We start from the raw sequence: 21,517 nt of genomic DNA, 5'->3' as shown, positions 1-21,517 counted from the left end.
TGGGAGCCTGTTTTGACTGAAGAGTGGAATGCAAATGCCATAACTAACTAACTAAATAATTACAAAATCAACACTGTGGTGAGCAGCACAAGAGGAATCCATGCTGACATGCTGGAAGGCGCTATGGCTTTGCAGCAGTGATTCTGGCTGCCGTGGATAGGCGTGCACATCTTTCCTGTAATTACAGAGGGGAGTGGGAGGTGCAGACCAGGGTCTGCTGTCACAAGAGTTTCCAAGAGGGGTGGCCATGTTAGTCTGCTGCAGCAAAAACGACAGAGAGTCTTGTGGCACCTTAAAAACTTGCACTTTTATTATGACCTAAGTTTTTGTGAACACTGTCCACTTCCTCAGATGCCATCATAAATGTGCTAGTCTTTAAGGTGCCACAAGACTCGCTGTCAGTTTCATAGGAGATGTTTCTGATCCCATGACATCAAGCTGGTCTCCTTGATGCATCTTCAAATGTTAGTGTTTTCACAATCTCTCTCTGAAATATCATCCCCCCAACTAATTTCCTAATGTGGAAGAAGCCATGCCCTTAAGAGGAAAGCCTGGGTGCCACATTTCTCTACTGCTTTCTCAAATGGCAATTGCCAATAACACCCATTTTAAAGAACCCTATGTATCCACAACAACAGGAAAACAAGACTCTCCAGTGGCGGCGACCTGCAAGGTATGTGCCATCTTTGTTTTCTTGCCAGAGAACAACATGGCCTACACCTGCAACAAGTGCAAGTTGATCATGCTGCTGGAAGAAAAAGTAAGAGGACTGGAGTGGCGACCCTCCAGGGAATAAGAGAACACAAAGAGTTCTTGGACAGAACGATGGAACTACAGCAGCAAAGTGAAGAACAGAAGCTAGAAGAGCAACAGCAAGCTGAGGCAGAAGATGAAATTGCTGAGGTGAGGAAAAAACGAAGTAGAGGATACTCCTTGGAAAAGGGTGACAGTTAGGAGCAGAAGAACTAGAAGACACTCGGCACCAGTGGAGGCAGTGGAACTAGGGAACCGTTTCCAGTACTTGAGGATGAGACTGGAGGACAGCCTGCAGAGGAAGAATTACAGGGGAACCTGTATGAGAGTGAGCAAGAGGCTGAAGGTCAGCCAAGCAGAGGGGATGAAACCAAGGCCTACAGCTACAAGAAGAGAAGAGTAGTAGTAGTGGGAGACTCCTTGCTGTGTGGGATTGAAACCCATGTATGTTGCGAAGACCCATGGGCTCGCCAGGTATGCTGTCTCCAGGGAGGATGGATTAGAGATGTGACTAAAGGGTTTCCTGCACTCATAAAGCCCACTGACAGGTATCCCTTTCTTCTTATCCATGTGGGAGCAAATGATACCGCCAAGCAGAGCTACGAAGAAATCGCATCAGGCTTTGAAGCTTTGGGAAGGAAGAACTTTGGGGCCCAGATAGTTTTCTCATCCATCCTTCCAGTAGATGGAAGAGGGATAGAAAGGGAAAGTATAATCCAGGTGAATGACTGGCTACGAAGGTGGTCCTGATGAGAGAGTTTTGGATTCTGGGACCATGGGCTATACTTCCTGGAAGATGGACTGTTGGCAAGGGATGGGTTGCACGTCACAAAGGAAGGGAAGCATGTGTTTGGCCAAGCATGAAGAACTTCATCAGGAGGGCTTTAAACTGAATCCTACGGGGAAGGGAGACGTAAAGTTGGGGGTAACAATGGACGAAGGCTCATGCACCTCAGTGGAGAGAACAGCTCTAATAGCGCCCAATAATAGTCTTCAGAAACATGTAGGAAGAAAGCCAGACTATGAAGCACATGGTCTTCGATGTCTATATACTAATGCCCAGGGTATGGCAAACAAACAGAATGAACTTGAACTCTTAACACAGGAGGGAAATTATGACTTGATAGGTATAACTGAGACTTGGTGGGATGACTGTCATGACTGGAATACAGCAATTGAAGGATATAACTTGTTCAAAAAGAACAGGAGGAACAGAAAGGGAGGTGGGGTTGCACTATATGTTAAAAATACATATCTCTGCAGAGAAATACAAGAGGATGAGCTTGGTAGCCCCATCGAGAGCATCTGGGGAAAAATAAATGCAGCAAAGAATAAAAGGGACATGGTGGTCGGAGTCTACTACTGGCTACCCAATCAAGGAGAAGACGAGGATGAAACTTTTGAAAAGCAAATAACCAAAGTTTTAAGGAAGCATGATGTAGTAGTAATGGGGGAATTCAATTTCCCCGATATTTGTTGGGAGACAAATTCTGCAAAACATGGCCCCTCCAGGAAATTCCTGACTTGTGTGGCGGATAACCTCCTCCTACAGAAAGTAGAGGAAGGAACTAGAGGATCGGCTATCCTTGAATTGATCCTAACCAACAGAGATGACTTAGTGGGTAAAGTAGCAGTTACAGGAACTCTGAGGGAAAGCAACCATGTTATACTTGAGTTCTTGGTTCTAAAGGAAGCAAAAGCCAAGTGTAGCCAAACCTGTACCCTGGATTTTAGGAAAGCTGATTTTAATAAACTCAGAACAATGATCAGTAAGGTCCCATGGCAAGTGACTTTAATGAGAAAAGGAGTCCAAGATGGGTGGGATTTTTTTAAAAAGGAAATTCTCGAGGCACAATTACAAACAATTCCAACAAGAAGAAAAGGTGGAAGACAACAGAAGAAGCCAATGTGGCTTCACAAAAAGCTTCGAGATGACCTGAAAACAAAAAAGGACACATATAGGAAGTGGAAAGAAGGGCAAGCAACAAAGGAAGAGTACAGGCAGGTAGCACAGAATTGCAGGGATGGCGTCAGGAAGGCTAAAGCTGAGAACGAGCTGAGGTTAGCAAGGGATGCTAAAAGCAACAAAAAAGCTTTCTTCAGCTACGTGCATAGTAAAAGACAAAGGAAAGAAGTGGTTGTTCAGCTGTTAAATAAGGATGGCAAAATGATAACAGCTGACAAAGGCAGAAGTGCTCAATTCCTAGTTTGGCTTCGTCTTCTCCCAAAAGAGGGTCTATGATCCCCCCCCCCCGGCAAAAGCGAAGTACAGGCTGAAGGGGCAGGATTGCAGCTTGAGATCAATAGGCATATGGTCAAGAAACTCCTAATTACTTTGAATGAGTTCAAATCTCCAGGGCTAGATGAACTGCACCCTAGAATAATAAAGGAACTGGCAGAAGAATTCTCAGAGCCACTGTCTATTATCTTTGAGAAATCATGGAGGATGGGGGAAGTGCCAGATGACTGGAGGAGGACTAATGTTGTCCCTATCTTCAAAAAGGGTAAAAAGAAGGAACCTGGGAACTACAGACCAGTCAGTCTGACATCAATCCCTGGGAAAATCCTGGAGCAGATGATAAAGCAATCAGTCTGTAAGCTCCTTGAAAACAATGCAGTGATTACTCGAAGCCAACATGGATTTGTCAAGAACAAATCCTGCCAGACGAATCTGATCTCATTTTTTGATCAGGTCACCTCTCTTGTGGACTGTGGCAATGCTGTGGACATAATATACCTCGACTTCAGTAAAGCTTTTGACAAAGTGCCCCATGATATCCTGATGAGCAAACTAGCTGAAACTGGGCTAGATGAAACAACGATTTGGTGGATCCACAATTGGCTACAGAATCGGACTCAAAGAGTGCTTATCAATGGGACCTTCTCAAACTGGGGAGAGATAATGAGCGGGCTACTGCAGGGCTCAGTCCTGGGCCCAGTGCTCTTCAACATTGTTATTAATGACTTGGAGGAGGAGGTGCAGGGAATGCTGATCACATTTGCAGATGACACAAAATTGGGCAGGATAGCTAATACTTTGGAAGACAGAAATAAAATTCAAAGTGATCTTGATAGATTGAAGCACTGGGCAGAAAACAACAGAATGACATTTAATAGGGATAAATGCCAAGTTCTGCACCTAGGAAAAAGAAACCAAAGGCACAGTTACAAGATGGGGGATACGTGGCTCAACCACACGACAAGCGAGAAGGATCTTGGAATTGTTGTTGATCACAAGCTGAATATGAGCCAGCAATGTGATGTGGCTGCAAAAAAGGCAAATGCCATTTTGGGCTGCATTAATAGAAGCATAGCTTCCAAATCCCGGGAAGTACTAGTCCCCCTCTACTCAGCACTGGTTAGGTCTCATCTGGAGTACTGTGTCCAGTTCTGGGCACCACACTTGAAGAAGGATGCAGACAAACTGGAGAGGGTTCAGAGGAGGGCAACAAAGATGACCAGGGGACTGGAAACAAAGCCCTATGAAGAGAGACTGAAAGAACTGGGCATGTTTAGCCTTGAGAAGACTGAGGGGAGATATGATAGCACTCCTCAAGTACTGGAAAGGTTGCCACAGAAAGGAAGGACAGGATCTCTTCTCGATCATTCCAGAATGCAGGACACAGAATAATGGGCTCAAGTTACAGGAAGCCAGATTCTGGCTGAACATCAGGAGAAATGTCCTGACTGTTAGAGCAATACAACAATGGAACCAATTACCTAGGGAGGTATTGGCTCTCCCACACTGGAGGCATTCAAGATGAGGCTGGACAGCGATCTGTCAGGGATTCTCTGACTTGGATTCTGCATTGAGCAGGGGGTTGGACTCAATAGTCTTGTAGGCCCCTTCCAACCCTACTATTCCATGATTCTGTGATTTATAAAATGGCTGTCTCAAGCATTAAGTTTTGCATTAGCTATATTTATTTGCAAGGAGTTTATTCTTGGGGAGAACAATTCTGTAGTCCCTAGACAGTGTCTGGGGGGCTGTAGGATAGTTCAGATTGCTGGATCCAAGGCTGGAGATAGCACTCTGACCTCGGACCTAGGAATCCGAGCTGAGCCACCTCACAGCCAGCATGAAAAGAACCACGCCAGCTGCCTCTCCAAAGTCACAAAGGCAACCTGGGAGAGCTGGTAAAGGGGCCAATTCTGAGGGAGAGGAGGGGACTGGGGAGGGCAGCTTACAAAGAATCCTCCGGCCTCCCCAGCCTCCTTCCCTCCTGTTCTCCAGAGCCCCAGCTAGACAGATGAAAAAGCCCCTCTAGTTAAAATACAGAGCGGGAGGAGCACAGAGGCAAAGATCACCAACCCACTCCTCCCACTCTGCATAGGATGCCTGTAAGCTGAGTTCAGAGGCTGACGGGCATCCTGATAGGATTGTGCCCTAAAAGTATTAGAGTCAGAAGGCATTCTTAGTATAAGTGTAATTTTAAAGAAAGAATTCCATAAGCAGATTGATCCTAAGATGCTTTTCCATTGCCGCCAACATTTATTTCAAATATTTCTGTGCTGCCTTTCAGGACAAAGAACCCCCACAAGGCAACTTACACATACAAAATATAAAAACTAAAACACCTCATTCCAGTAACACTAAACCATTAAAACATGAGTCTAAAAACACTTCACAGTCCAGCACAATACTTGTAAAAAACCCACTCAAACAATTAAGAAGAACTTGAACATTAGATTCCCATATGACCTCATCTCCAGTGAACAAAGTAATTTTCTTGTAGAGCAATCCGTTGCTGGGTAGATGGAACAAGTCATGTCAGTAGATATTGAAGATGAGAACTCACCAAGTTGAGGATGAATCTCATTCATTTCTTTTATAATCAAAAGCTGTTGCTTAATTGGACCAGAGAAGCAAACAGGCACTTAGCAGCCCTTACAATATAGGCCCTGTTGAAGCTGTAGGGATGGGTTTTGGCTATAACTGGAAAGGAGCCTACAGTTGGATTCATATCCAAAATGCTTTATTGCCCTGCCAAGATATACCAGTGTTACTGAAGTTTTAAAATGAAGGAGGCAAAGCCCAAGAGAGGTCTGGCCAAGGTAGATACAATACATTCTACATCTGTCCTGGCACAACTTAAAACAGGGTCATCTCCACTGAGTCTCCTTATCATTTCTCTCCATTCCTGGTTTAGCAGTAGATTCATATATAGACCTGGTATATGAAAAGGGTATTGAGGATGTTGGAAGAGAGGTATGGAAATTATTTGGAATCTACAAAAATCTGCCTTTTACTGAGAGGCTTAAGATGCTAGATGTATTTGTTTAATCCAAAGCAAGGTTAAAAAGGGCTTAATCATGGTCTATGTACACTGTCTGGGATGCTGGCTGACCATCCTTTGTTAGCATGATGGCTAGCTAGTAGTCCAGGATGATCGGTTGATGTTTCATCAATGGGAGGTAATCACAGGAAGTGATCTCTTGATAGCTGGAAAACTCTACCTGGCTTTTGGAATGTGACACCCATCAGTGCTTAGAGAAGGTGACACTAATCTAGTTGAGGCAAGGGGACAGAGAAACAGCTAAAATAAGCTCGCAGTTCGAGCTTTGAGAGAGAGAGTGTGTGTGTGTGTGAGTGAGAGATTGAGTGAGAGGGAGAGAGAGAGTGCTAAGGGACCAGTGAGTTAGCTGAAATTAAAGCATCTTGGGGTTCATGGGGTTTGCTGCCCACTGTAGCAGTGCTTATTCACTTCCACTATCTTCTGCTTGCATATTTGTAAATAAAAGCAAACATTAATATCATAAGTCTTCAGAGCACTCTCACCCAAAGGAAAGCCAATGCAGTTAACACTGCCTCTGGAACTTGTCATCACGTAGAAGTGAGGAGAATTTAGCACTACTCTTTGGGGAGAATTTAGCACTACTCTATTCCCCAGAGCTGAAAAAGTCCATAGCAGGCTTTCATTTAAAGGTACTTTGCCAGGATGGGGGTGGGGGTGGAGAAAGCACTGGAAGCCTGTAATGTTTTGTAATAATCTGTTTATTTACAAATGTACAGACTGATCAAAGTTAATGGGCTGCAGAAGTAAGCACACAGGCTTCTACTCCAAGCAACACTGGACCAGCACCATGAAATCCTAAAACAGGGTGTTTGAACGTGGTTCAGCCTGAAGGGCAAATTCCATTTCAGAGAACCTCTCAGGAGCTGCATTCCAGTAGTGGGCAGGGCCCAAGGAGAGGCATTTTCAACCACTTAGAATGGGGGAAGAAGGGCACAAAAGTCGAGAAACCGCCAAACCATTAGCGTTTGCAGGAAAGGGGGTAGAGCCATCAGGGGAACGCCAGAGGGCCAGAATGGGAGGGACCTCAGGTGGACTGGATTTGACCTCCTGGCCATCCTAAAACATCTGTCCAACAAAATCCCCAAGCTTCTGCTTTTCAGCTCTATTTGCACATATTCTGCCAAACAAAACTGGTTTCAACTTCCTCCCACTGGGTCGGGGGTCAAGATACATTCCACAGCCAGAGAAAGAGCAGCTTAATTGCCCCTTAGCATCCTTTGTTCCCTCTTCATGTCTTCTAGGCCATGTCAAGCTTAAAAAAGAGAGAAAGAGCCATTTCTCCGCTGTACATAAAAGAACAGCATGGTTCACCACAGTGTTTTCATGGTGAAGTAATTGTGACTGCAAGTCAATTCATTAAACGAGCAAATACGTGGGAATAACGAAGATATGTTTTCTAACCAATTCTACCACCACCACCCCTGAGCCTTTGCCATGACAAGATTGTTTAATCCTCCTGTATATTTATTATTGTGAGATGCTCAGCCTATTTGTATGAGTATCTAAATTTTGTTTTGATTTGTAATTGTTAGTGACTCCTTTGAAAATGTTGCCATATTTTATTATATAAAACATGTAAAGTATGGGTTGACATTGGAAAGTGGCATGCAAACAAACCGATGGGGATGATGATGATGACAATCAGGCTCAGCGTCTAGGGCCGGGCACCTGCTGAGGGCCCACACCCCAGCAGGCTCCTAGTGCGAAGGAGTCCCCTGGAGTCTCTTCCACCACTGCGGCCTGCTTGTTCACCTGCCTCTCGCTCTGTTCCAGTCAGACAACAGTAGTGGTGAGAAGGAGGAGCGGTAGATGTCACTGCCTACATACTCATTTATTCTCTGCCTGCCAAGCAAGCAAGTGGGAGCAATGAGGAGCAAGAGGATGAGGAGCAAGAGCAGCTGGTGACAACGGTGGTGAGAAGGCAGGCTCACTGAGGGAGAGGGCCCACTGGGGGTATCCGGGACAAGACCGGCCCTCAAAAACCTGTAACTGGTGATATTGGTGGTGGTGGTGGATTCCTACCTGCCCCCAAGGAAAACTCTTTGGAAGATACGAATCTATTAGTGTAAAGCTGATACGTATACTGAAGCAAACAGACACTTAGTCCTCAAAACACGATGCAATATCCCAGGGTGGCCTTTGACTTTTTGGGTGCAGTTACTGAGGCCAGGAAGAATGGCATATGACTCAGCTGGGCAGAGGCCCTTGTTGCATCCCTGCACACACATAATGAGAACCACAAGCTGAAAAGAGAAACCAGAACTCATGCAGAAAATCATGCTTGAGTTTTTCCACAGCAAAGTAAATTAATTATTGGGCCAGATGATCAAGAAATGAAATGTTCACTATTTGTAACCTTGCTGTCATAAACAGCTTTGCTTCTTAAAGTGAAGAAATGTTAAGACCACTATCAGGTATTAATGTGCATGATTCAAGAAGTTAAGATCCAGTTAAGCTATGGAATTCACTTCCACAAGACGTAGTGATGGCCACCAATTTGGATGGCTTTAAAAGAGGATTGGACAAATTCATGGAGGAGAAGGCTATCAAAGGCTACTAGTCCTGATGGTTCTATCCTACCTCCAGTATCAGAGGCAGTATGCCTATGTACACCAGTTGCTGGGGAACATGGGTGGGAAGGTGCTGTTGCACTCATGTGCTGCTTGTGGGTTTCCTGTGGGCAACTGGTTGGCCACTGTAGGAACAGAATGCTGGACTAGATGGACCTTCAAATATGATTTACTAATATGTGCTTCAAATATGATTTACTAATATTGGAGCTACTGTATCCTTCTGTCTGACATGCATATATTGAATGTTGAGGGTCCCAAATGAGGACAGGAAATGTCTTGGTTAATGCACAAAGCATCCCAAGCAGTGCTTGTGTAGGAATTAACCCTTTCAGTCATAATTGTATGCAAGCACCAAGAAAGGAAGGAGACTAAATACTGGTTGTTGCTGCATTCCAGCCTGTTGCAATTACTTGTATCTGCATCAGCAGCCCCTTGTTGCATTTCTTTATGGTGTGGTTTATTCTTTAATGTCCTGATGCCAATCATGTATTTCTCATACATAAATACTTTCTCCTCCTGGAATTACAGAGCCTTGCATAAGTATTCACGCCCCGCTTTGACTTTACCACATTTTGTTGTGTTACAACCTGGAATTAAAATGGATTTAATTAGGATTTCCTATCACTCATCTACACAAAATACTTTATAATGTCAAAGCGGGGACACACACACACACACACATCTACATATTTCACAAAATGATTTACAAATAAAAAACTGAAAAGTTTGGCTTGCATAAGTATTCACCCACCCCCTTTGCTGTGACACCCCTAAATAAGCTCTGGTGCAACCAACTGCCTTCAGAAGTCACATAATTAGGTGCATGGAGTCCACCTGCGTTAATTCAAGTGTCACATGATCTCAGCTTAAATTCAGCTGTTTCTGGAAGGAGCCAGAGTTTGCTGGAGAGCATATCTAAACAAACAGCATCTTGAAGACCAAGGAGCTATCAAAACAAGTCCAGGATAAAGTTCTGGAGAAACACCAATCAGGGTTGGGTTAGAAGAAAATATACCAAACTATGAACATCCCCCGGGCCACCGTTAAATCCATTATTACAAAATGGAAAGACTATGGCACAACCGCGACTCTGTCTAGAGAAGGCCATCCACCAAAACTCAGTGACCGGGTAGGGAGAGCATTAGTCAGAGAAGCAACGAAGAGGCCAAAGGTAACTCTGAAAGACCTCGAGAGATCCACAGCCGAGAAGGGAGAAACCGTCCTTGGGACAACTATCACTTGGGTGCTCCACAAAGCTGGGCTTTGTGGATGTGTGGTGAGAAGAAAGACATTGCTGGGGGGGGGGGGATCAAATCCCATTTGGATTTTGCCAGAAGGCATGTGGGAGATGCAGCAAACGTGTTTTGGCCTTACTGCAAAACACTATACGTTTATAGAATCATAGAATAGTAGGGTTGGAAGGGGCCTACAAGGCCATCGAGTCCGACCCCCTGCTCAATGCAGGAATTCAAGTCAGAGCATCCCTGTCCAGCCTCATCTTGAACGCCACCAGTGTGGGAGAGCCCACCACCTCCCTAGGTAATTGGTTCCGTTGTTGTATTGCTCTAACAGTCAGGACGTTTTTCCTGATGTTCAGCCGGAATCTGGCTTCCTGTAACTTGAGCCCATTATTCCGTGTCCTGCACTCTGGGATGATCGAGAACAGATCCTGGCCTTCCTCTCTGTGACAGCCCTTCCAGTACTTGCAGAGCGCTATCATATCTCCCCTCAGTCTTCTCTTCTCAAGGCTAAACATGCCCAGTTCTTTCAGACTCTCTTCATAGGGCTTTGTTTCCAGTCCCCTGGTCATCTTTGTTGCCCTCCTCTGAACCCTCTCCAGTTTGTCTGCATCCTTCTTCAAGTGTGGTGCCCAGAACTGGACACAGTACTCCAGATGAGGCCTAACCAGTGCTGAGTAGAAAGGAACTACTACTTAATGCGATTTGGAAGCTATGCTTCTATTAATGCAGCCCAAAATGGCATTTGCCTTTTTTGCAGCCACATCACATTGTTGGCTCATATTCAGCTTGTGATCGACAACAATTCCAAGATCCTTCTCGCTTGTAGTGTTGTTGAGCCACGTATCCCCCATCTTGTAACTGTGCCTTTGGTTTCTTTTTCCTAGGTGCAGAACTTGGCATTTATCCCTATTAAATGTCATTCTGTTGTTTTCTGCCCAGTGCTCCAGTCTATCAAGATCACTTTGAATTTTGTTTCTGTCTTCCAAAGTATCCCGCCCAATTTTGTGTCATCTGCAAATGTAATCAGCATTCCCTGCACCTCCTCCTCCAAGTCATTAATAACAATGTTGAAGAGCACTGGGCCCAGGACTGAGCCCTGCGGTACCCCACTCGTTACCTCTCCCCAGTTTGAGAAGGTCCCATTGATAAGCACTCTTTGAGTCCGATTCTGTAGCCAACTGTGGATCTACCTGATCGTTGTTTCATCTAGCCCACTTTGAGCTAGTTTGCTCATCAGGAGATCATGGGGCACTTCGTTGAAAGCTTTGCTGAAATCGAGGTCTGTGATGTCTACAGCATTCCCACGGTCCACAAGGGAGGTTACTTGATCAAATAATGAGATCAGATTCGTCTGGCAGGACTTGTTCTTGACAAATCCATGTTGGCTTTGAGTAATCATTTGGTTTCACAAAGCCAACAGTGCTCATCACCCTGAGAACACCGTCCCCATGGTGAAGCATGGTGGTGGCAGTATCATGTTAGGGGGATGCTTTTCATCAGCAGGGGCTAGGAAACTGGTCAGGATTGAGGGCAAGATGGATGGAGCAAAATACGGGACAATTCTAGAGGAAAACCTGTTTCAGTCTGTAAGGGTCCTGGGACTGGGGCGGAGGTTCACCTTCCAGCAGGACGAACACACAGCCAAAGTTACACTGGAGTGGTTTAAAAACAAGAACCTGAATGTCTTAGAATGGCGCAGTCGAAGCCCAGACCTCAATCTGACTGAGAATCTGTGGCAAGACTGGAACATTGCTGTTCACCAATGGTCCCCATCCAACCTGACAGAGCTTGAGCAATTTTGCCAAGAAGAATGGGCAAAAACTGCAAGATCCAGATGCGCAAAGCTGGTAGAGACATACCCCAAAAGACTCACAGCTGTAATTTCTGACAATGGTGCTTCTACCAAGTATTGACCGGGGGGGGGGGGGCAAAATGCCAGTTTGTGTTTAATTAACTTTTGTGCCACAATAAAAATAGTTTGCACCTTCAGAGTGTTCAGTATGTTATGTAAATCAAACGGTACAAATGCCAATGAAATCCATTTTAATCCCAGGTTCTAACACAACAAAATGTGAACAAGTCAAAGGAGGGTGAATACTCATGCAAGGCACCGTATGAGCTGACCTGTTGAGATTTTTCTTTTTTTTTGTAAATCCTAGGGCACAACCAAGCCACAGTTAAGCATGTTTTTAAGGTTAATTGATTTCAACAGAAGAATTAGACATGAGTTTGACTCTTTCCTGTTAAAATCCATGGGGCAGAAAAGTGGGTTGTTCATGCCCAGATTTCTAAATCTGCATGCAGACAATTGTGCCCCGCATACCATAAAAATTGTAAAGTTTTAACAAGTTGTTTATTTTATTTTCAGTTCTAATTTGAATTACTTTGTGTCAACTGTTCCCTTAATGCATAATTGTGTCTAAACTGTGTGTACTCTATTATGCATATGGCTAATTTTAAGCATATGATTAAGCCCACCGTCCTGAAGGAAAGCAGTGGCACAGAGTGAACTGAACAGAGGTGTGTGTGTGTGAGTTAGTGAGAGACAGACAGATGGGGGGCGGGGGTTGGACTCGATGGCTTTGTAGGCCCCTTCCAACCCTACTATTCTATACTATTCTGTGATCCCCTGTCATAGATGTCTCTTGGGGAAATGTGCTCTGTGTGAACTTTGCCACTTTCTCAGATTTACTCATTATTCAAAAGAATTCAGATAAATCCCATGAATAATCCTTGGGCTGTTGTTCAGCTGTGAGGAAGCTCTTGCAAATACTTCTGTGAAATGCAAAACGTCTTGGTTGATTGGTTTTTGATCTGACTCAGGGTGACGTTGGTGGTCTTTCCTGTCCTTTATTCTAGGTTCTCACTTGAAGCTTGCAGATGTTACAGGAAGAGGCTTAAGACAGTGGTCTTTGGGTAAATCCTATAACCAAGGCTGCAGGCCATCAGTGAAACAGCTAAATCCAGTTGAAGTGATCTAGTGGCTCTTGAAAGATGAGTTGCAGGGGTGGGTAACTTGTGGCCCTTCAGATGTTTTGGCCCACAACTCCCATTTGCCCTAACCAGCATTGTCAATGGTGAGGGATTGTGTGAGTTGCAGGCCACATGGGGGTCCACAAGTTGCCCACCCGGGTTTAGAAACATGTACTTTGGTTGGTTCATGCACACTCATCACTTCAGCAATCCTCTACTCACAATGGGACATTGGGACAGTATCTTCTAAGTGCTTTACAGTGCAATGTGTAAGTGAACTCCCAATTCCTATAATCCTTCCTGGACAGATCACGGAGACTGGGCATGTATACACCTAACAGTACTTACCATTTATGGAGTATTTTTAGAGTGATCAAAGCACTTCACATACATTCTTTTGGTGCTTTAAGAACAGCCCTATAAGGCAGGAATTTAAGAACAAGAATTCAATTGTTTGCAAACACAAGAAGAATCCAACTGGATTAGAACAAAACTCCATTTAGTCCACCATCTTGTTCCTCTGAGAAAAGCAGGACATGAAAGCAAAAACCCTGTTCTGTTTTTGCTCTCCAGTAACTGATATTCAGAGGCATCCAGTCTCTGAACTTGGAGATTCGATCTAGGAGGCAGGGATAGACTTTTCCTCAGTGAATTTGTCTAATCCCCTTTTGAAGCCGTCTAAACGGGGGCATCACCACATCTTGTGGTAGTGTGGTAAGGTTCATACGTTAATTTTATACTGTATGAAGAAGTTGCTCCTTAGATTTATTTTTCCAATACTGTGCAGGGGGGTGGGGAGTTCACTTTATAAATTCCTGGCAGAGGCAAGATCTGAACAAGGAGCTCAGTCTCTTAGCCACAATACTTCACCAACAGTATACTCAGCCAGCTTCAGGATTGGCAGGGGCAGGCTCTGGGCAAGCAGCCACCGACAGGGAGAGGTGGACAAGCAAGGCACCCCGATCTCCCAAGAGCCTTCTGTCCAGATGACTCAGAAACGCAAATGAAATCACATACCAATGCTTTTTAGCTCACTTTCCAAAAGCATTATCCTGTCCCTGCAAATCTCTTGGGCTACACAAAACCATGACTTTATATCCAGAATAATGTCCTGAATCCATACAATCCTTAATGGATCCTTAGTTCACTCACAGGTACACGCTGAACATGTGTAAAAGCAAAATCCTTTTGCCATCTTAATTCTAAGCATAGCAAGGTAGATAACAGGAAGCTAAAAGGAAAGGACTATGGGATAGCCTTGTTTGAAGCATTTGTCCAGCCTTTCCAATTGCTTCAGTGGACCTCCTGTTGGCCTCAGGGCACCTGCTTCACCTTGGCACCCTCTGGAATAGACCGGGATTGATCACTTGCATACAACCCACTGCACATACTGGATAGTACACGAAGTGCACATGCAAGCCCGGTTCCCTGCCAGGCATGCATGATTGTCACCTTGGTGGACAGGTGAACCATCTTTTAGAAGCTGGAAAGAACTGATGACTATGTTGGCACCACAGACCAAAAGTGAATTCTCATTTTACAGTACAGTTACAAGACCAAAGTGGCTCACATCAATCAAAAGAGAGAGAGAGAGACCCCCAGCCATCCAGCTTACAAACTAAAATGACAAGATGCACAAAGGAAGGGGAGTGGAGGGAAAGGAAGAGGAGGGAGACCAGTTTTTCAAGGCCAGAACCAGGGGGCGAGCTACAAGCCAGCATTCAAATGCACTTTGGGCCAGGCTGCTCTTCCCTTGCTGGTGTTCATTCTTGAAAGGCAGTTGGTGGCTCTTGTTCCTTTGGCAGATGAATGGGGCCAGAGCATTCTTTCCTCTACCTTCTGCAGACCCAGGGCAGCTGTCAGTTGGGGCTGAGTGCAGCCAGGGAGAGGGAAGCGAGCACTCTGCAACTGCTCCTTCTCTGGCCAGGTGGGTTTCCCCCTTGGCTTGATGTCAGTGGCCCTAGGTCTCCTGGCTGATGGCAGAAGCCGGAGTGTGTTTCCCATTTGCTCCTCAGTCCCAGGGCAACTGTATACTTGGCAGCAAGTAGGTAAGGAGCAGGGCCAGCCTAAGACATTTTGCTGCTTGACGTGAAGAACAAGATTGTACCCCCTGCCATTCCACGTACAAAAGCTGACCGAACTGGCAGTTGAATTTGTCTTCAATGCTGATAATGGGACAGCATCTTCCATTGCACTTGAAAGCAGCAGGCTGCGTTAGCGGGTGCAGGGCACACAGGTCTCTCCTCCAACACCTTGCTGCCCCCTCCCAGAATCTGCTGCCTGAGGCAACTGCTTCATTCTGCATAATGGTGGGGCTAGCCCTGGTAGGGTGAGATTAGGGCGGCCTTCTCCAACCTGGTGCCCTCCAGATGTTGTGGACTGCAACTCTCACCATTCCTAGCCAGCATGGCCGATCTGGAGGGCACCATGTTATGAAAGGTTGGATTAGAGTAATTTAGGAAGTCTTTCAGAAGTGTGTCTTAAGGAGATGAGGCATGGCTGCTTCAGGCACATACCCTTTGGTCTGATCCTGACGATGTTCTTAACAGTTTCAGCCCTGTTCTCTGTTCTAGATACAAGTCCAACACCCTGTTTATTAGACCACCGAAGGTTTTGATTTGACCCTCAAGGGATTGCATTTGTGGTGTGTGTGTGTGTGTGTGTGTGTGGACACTCAAGTCTTCCCTCCCCTCTTCCAATTTCTTTTCTCTGGTCTAGCACCCTTTCGGGCCAGGAGGCCCAGGTTCACCCACAGCAAGTCTCAGTTTGGATTTATTCAAGCAAGTACTTGAGAGAACCCTTTGGAGGCATTTCTCCAGCCCCAGTAGTATACCGCACTTTTAATTGCTGCTTTCGTATTCTTGCTGTTTTATTTGTTTAATAAAACTCACTTGGTTAACTAGACCCCAGAGCTCCCGGGGTTTCCACGTCCTCATAAAGAAGATGAGAAATGTGAGTTTCCTTATGGAGTGCGCCAGAGTTCTGATTCTATTGATATGTTTTAGTCATGCTAATAGTTGTGTGTTATATAACTGTGTTTTTTCCCCTTTTGCTTTGTTTTCAAACACTCCCCAGACAGAAGTAACTTGTTTAAAATGGGATGATCATTCCTGCTCGAAGACACAGATCTGTGTCCTCCTTTGCCCCCTCAGGAAGTTGGGCAGTTAGATTAGTCTGCACTTGCAAGCTATACAAGAGCATAAGGTTTGCATTGCTAGCTCAGATTAAGAGATCACCAAGAATGGCCGTCTTTCTCCCATACTGACCCTCATAACGTGTGCAGTCCATGGACACATCAGCCGCGCATTTTGCACAGGAGGGTGGAGAGCTAGCCTTTTGAGGCGGTCCTTGGGGATGGCTGCCTTGGGGGTGCTGTGCAGTGCCAGCTCCAGGTGTTTGCGGGCACCTGGGCAAGACACCTTCAATGGGCCCCCTCCCTCAGTGAGCCCCCCTTCTCCCTGGCACTGGCACCAGCTGCTCTTGCTCCTCATCCTCTTTCTTATCACTGCTACCACTTGCTTGCTTGGAAGGCAGAAAGCCAGCGAGCAAGTCGGCAGTGGCATCCACTGCTCCTCCTTCTCACCACCACTGTTGTTTGGCTCAGAGCAAGAGGCAGGTTGCAAGGGCGAAGAGGAGGAGCAACTCTAGGGACAGGTTGTCACTGGGCCCCTACTGGGTGTGGGCTCTCGGCAAGTGGTGGGTTTCCCAGATTCAGAAGCTCTGATCCCTAAAAAGACATGCTCAAGAAGCCCCCCCCCCCTTCGGGCAAAAGGAGCTGTGTTCTGCAAGGGGCAGGGCTGCCATTTGTGTGAACCTCTGTGGGGACAGGGCTGCCAACAGCGGTATGGGCTAGGGGTGGGTTATACACAGGGAGATCAGCATCCCCTGGAAAGATGCACTAATTAGCCACTGGCTCCGTGGTCAGGCCTCTGAGCTCACGCGAGCATCCACGCTTCCCAGTATAAGATCAATGACTCCCTATCAGCAGACAGATATTCCACAAGCTGGCGTCCTCCCATCTTCTGCATGGTTCACACAGTGAGCAGATGGCTTTCTAGGGACACCCCACACACACACACATTAAAGCATCTTGGAGATTGAATTGCCAAGATGGCCCAGCAAAGGCTAACTCAATGCAAGAAGTACTAGAGAAATAGCTGAAACCTGTTTCTACACGCAGTTACACGATTCCTTGGGGAATTTTATTTATTCATTAAAAATATTTCTTGGCCACCTTTTCAGGTATTATCTAGGTAACTGATTCAGATGAGGCAGTCATGACATCTGCTGAGTTGCAGAGGTGATCAGAAGGTTGAATGAGGTGTTTGACTGTATTAGAGATTATGACGATGCCACAGTGGGGTGGCAGAGAAAATGAAAAGGGTGTAGGGAGAGAAATGTAGTGGCAGAGAGAGAAAGCACACATATGGGGGGGGACCCCGCAAAGGCATAACAACTATCCCCCTGCCCACTCTGGTTCCACCCACTGCCACCCACACCCCAACATATTTTCAGCAAGGGAATGCAGCCCTCAACAGGGCAAGGTTGCCCACCCCTTGTTCTATGGGGTTTGACTTAGGGCAGCTCTCCATTCATATTTCAAATGCTGTGAGAAACACTGGTGGTGATTCCTAGAGCAAACACATGACATGTGGATGTAGATGTGCATCTAAACACTCATGTCCATGCATGTGGACATTTGATTAGGTCAGAGTTCGCAGAAGGATGTCCACGGACTTGTATGATGTCCACCTACTATTTGTTTGTTTCAGGGAACACAGTGTTTCCCACAGCAGCTTCCCATGTGTGTATGGAGCTGCTTTTAGACATTTCACCCATGACAGCAAAATGCTTTTCTTCCCCTATTTGTGCTGTGTGTGAACGTTGCTAGTGTAGAATAGAATGCAGAAGAAAATCTAGATGTTACATTTTACACTTGCATTATAGGCCAACTTAAGCAAAAGCTTTTTTAAGCCTCATATGTGAAAATGTTATAGATGTGTTGGAAATTTAGAGCATTTTCAAATGCAAGGCTTACTGCACAATCCTTTGCATGTTTGCTCCTAAGCCCCATTGTGTTTTGTGGGGCTTACAAGTATATGTATATAGGGCTATGGCCTCAAATTGCCTTTGAGCCTCTCCCCCATGAGTTATGTTAATATCTGGTCATTGTTGAGGCTTGAAGAGAAAGCAGAGGGGTCATTTGTAATGCAAATGAACATTCTAACTAATGTAGGTTTTAAGTTTACATTACAACCCTGGCTAAATCAAGGGCCTCTTGTGAAAATGCTCTCGGACTTGTGTATGTGCACACATGTGAATCTGCATTTCCTTTTAAAATTATTTTCTGCTGACACCTCCTGCCAGCGGCCAGGGAAGTTGGGGAGTATGCAGTGTAAGGACACATGTTTCTCCTAGGAGTGTATGCCAGACGTGAGAAGCTGGGTCCCTGATGAGCAGAATGCAAGATATTCCGAGAGATCTATGCTTATTTGGTCCATGCTCAAAAGAAAGAATCTTTGCAGCATCCCACAGATAGCTGTTTCATTTCCCAAGACTAGAGAAGTGGAGAGTCACAAGACTGGGAAGTCACTTCACAACTTCAGGCAATTTTTTTTTTTTTTTAATGTGGGAATCATGTGCGAGGGCCCTGGGAGACATCTGCAAGGCTTCCGTTGGGTGGTTATATTTAAAGGAGCATTGAGGTTGTCACGAGTGGTGATGGAGAGGCAGGTGCATCATCTTCCAGCACTGTTTAACTATCAGGAATATTAGAGGGGAAATGTAGAGATAAGAAGAGAAGTGGAATAGAGGCTAGCAGTGGGAAAGGTTAGAAGGAAAGCTGGGGAAACATGCACATTGACGCACATGTGGGTCAAGGAGAACTGGTTCTCCACCCCCTGTGCGGCACACGCATTTCCAGATTGTGAAAAAGATTGTAGCTGCCTGCTGATCTGGCTCATTACAGCGTTCCACACAGCAAGTGCCTTGGGAGTACAATGGCCGTGGACCACTGTGTGCTGCTGCTGAGCTGCATCACCTCCAAAATGGCAGTGATGGTGCTGGACCAGGCCAAAGCCCTCTCTTGGCTCCTGCCTATTGCAACCAAGTCAAAGGATGTGTAATTGACATAATCACATATTCTTCCCCCTGCCTCCATTTCCCCCTTTCCTCTGTTGTTTGTCTTGTTTTAGATTGTAAACCCCACTGGTTAGGAGCCTGTCACACATATTCGTTCTTTGTAAAATTCCAGGTACTGAGATGGCACTATATACATATACATACATACATAAAAACAATGTAGGAAAATTCAGTTAGCAGGACCAGGATGCAGAGATTAAAAGAGACAGCTGGAGAGAAAATGGAAGGCAGCCGACCTGGTTGGCTCCATGTTCTGGAACAGCAAGTTACTGAGGCTGGACTGTTATTAGTGGTGTTCTGAACAACAGTTCCAGCAGGAACTTTTGTCTTTTGACTTGAAGCTATTGAACAAGTGGGGCATTGTACCCACATCCAGTTGTTCCTTTCCCTTCCATGTGCAATTAGCTGGGCTCTGCAGAAAAAGCTATTTCATTCTTGCTCCTCCTGCATCTAACCCAGTAAACTTTGTTGTAAACCAAACATGAAATGGGAATTTTAGCAATGATGTGGGCATCTATGAAGAGTATACCTCTGCTATAGTAATGTTTCCACAAATAGTTCCAGATGTTTCTACTGCTTCCTAAGATATCTTGATGCCTCCAGAGGGAATGACAGTTTTACTTCTTATGTTCTTCTACTCAGTGGTAGACTGGTAGAACTCAATGGTGTAGTGGTAAATTTTGAAGTGCAGGAGCTCATCATGACAATCCCCGTAACCACGTCCTCGGAGAGTCCCAAAATGCAAACAGCTGTGCTGATCCATATTGAACTCCTGGCTCCACTACACCACTGCTTCTACTGCTCAGAGCAGTGAACTCTGACTAGGATATTGTTGCATGAATTTAGTGTAGATGATACTTCTTGTGTAGTAAAGGTAGGACTTGTACCTGGAAACACAATGTACAAGCAGTTCAGAAGTAGAGCCTACACAGAGAGAATCAGTGAACACTGCCTTCATTTGTAAGAATGCTGTCAAGGATGAAGAGCTGCACTGGCCACACTCTCTTTTATAACGCAGAGGGGAGGAACCTGGGTCAGACGGGTCAGTGGTATCTCTGAATGGTCATCAAGGGAGGAATTCCAGGTAAGAAAAAACAGCCCTTATTAAAACAACAACAGCAACAACAAAAGAACTAACTCACCATGTTGTTTCCTGACAAGACAGACTGTCAGTGAAGTGGGAGGAAAGGGAATACAGCCAATGGTTCCTATTAAATAGCAACAGCGTGGTACATCGTGCTGCTTCTGACTACGACTATGGATTGTATCCAGTGTTAGTGGACCTACTCTAAGTAGGACTAACATTGGAGACAACCTATCAGGCAGTATCCCATTCAGCACTAGCACTAATAGAAGTTAAATTGCACCAGTGTAAGCTACATCTAGCACAACACCAACAGCATTTTCTGGCATGCTGGGTTTTCCGGAGAAACCTGTCATGCCAGCAAATGCTGTTGGCATTTAGAGGTAGCTTATGCTAGTGCGACATAATTTCTGTCAGCACAAGTGCTGAATCGGATACTCCCCAATCATTGTGGTATCATGCCTGTTCATGCTTGCAGTGCAGAGGGATGTGGTGCATCTGCAGACTGCATAGGCTGGGTACACACTGAATGCACATCTGTCTTGTAGGAGCAGACCTTTTTCTGATCAGTGCAAGTGGAAAAGTATACCATCTGCACAGGTGTTTGTGCTCAACTGACTGGGACATGATGTGAGAGAGTAGGCCCATGCATTTTTTCCTGGCCCAATCTAATCTTACACAAAAACTATAGACTTGGACAATTGTGCAGTGGGAGGGGTGGAGGAGAGGAAAATATGTGAGAGGAATTTGTACAAGTCACATTTTGAAAAGCCTGGGTGCATTGGCTTGATCTGACCAATATGAGCATGGAATAACTGAGTCATAAGATCATTCAGCCCAGATAGGCAAATATACATGCTGGTGTGGAAAGAAAGGTCATCGAAGAGAGATACAGAAGGATGACTGGTAGAAACAGAGAGAGGAAAAGCCATGGAACATGGTATGGCTGACATCTTCCATGAAGCCAAACAGGGGTTGAAAGGGGAAAGGGATTAAACATACTAAGGAAAAGAAGCATACAAATCAGATAATTGCCCCTGCACATATCACTTAGTCCAGGGGTGGGCAACTTGTGGCCTTCCAGTTACTGTTGAATCATAGCTACCATCAACCCTAGCCAGCATAGCTAATGGTGAGGGATAATGGGAGTTGCAATAGTTGCCCAGCCCTGACATAGACAATCAGCAACATCAGAGATTTGGAGTATGCGAGGTGAGTTTCCTTCTGTGTCTTGTACAATGGTTAGTGCACTGTTGGAGGTGCACTAGTAGACATGTTTATTATTATTTATTCCTCAAACCGCAAAGTTTAGTCAATTAATTGGCTGGATTTATCAATGAAAAACATTTTGTTTGATTAAATACATGCCTTGATTAGTTGGGCAGTAGATTTTTTTTATTAAAAAAAATATTTTAAATCCAAGCACTAATAAAAACTGCAGAGATGGAAAGTGCC

General features: G+C 45.2%; 1 protein-coding gene across 1 annotated transcript in view; it reads left to right on the top strand.

Moving 5' to 3' along the window:
- CENPM (centromere protein M) overlaps nucleotides 1–20,172 on the top strand; it is a 39,668-nt gene extending 19,496 nt beyond the window's left edge. Inside the window, exon 6 of the mRNA XM_084810010.1 lies at nucleotides 19,997–20,172. Coding sequence (XP_084666136.1) covers nucleotides 19,997–20,086 — 90 coding nt within the window. The 3' untranslated portion in view covers nucleotides 20,087–20,172. The remainder of the gene's footprint in view (nucleotides 1–19,996) is intronic.
- Nucleotides 20,173–21,517: the final 1,345 nt, after the last annotated feature.

The sequence above is a fragment of the Heloderma suspectum genome, chromosome 7 (genome assembly GCF_057233095.1).
Source record: "Heloderma suspectum isolate Gila_16-S chromosome 7, 16-S_ref, whole genome shotgun sequence".
NCBI lineage: Eukaryota > Metazoa > Chordata > Lepidosauria > Squamata > Helodermatidae > Heloderma > Heloderma suspectum.
Note: the sequence above shows the minus strand (reverse complement) of the source record. Positions and strands in the feature narration are given on the sequence as shown.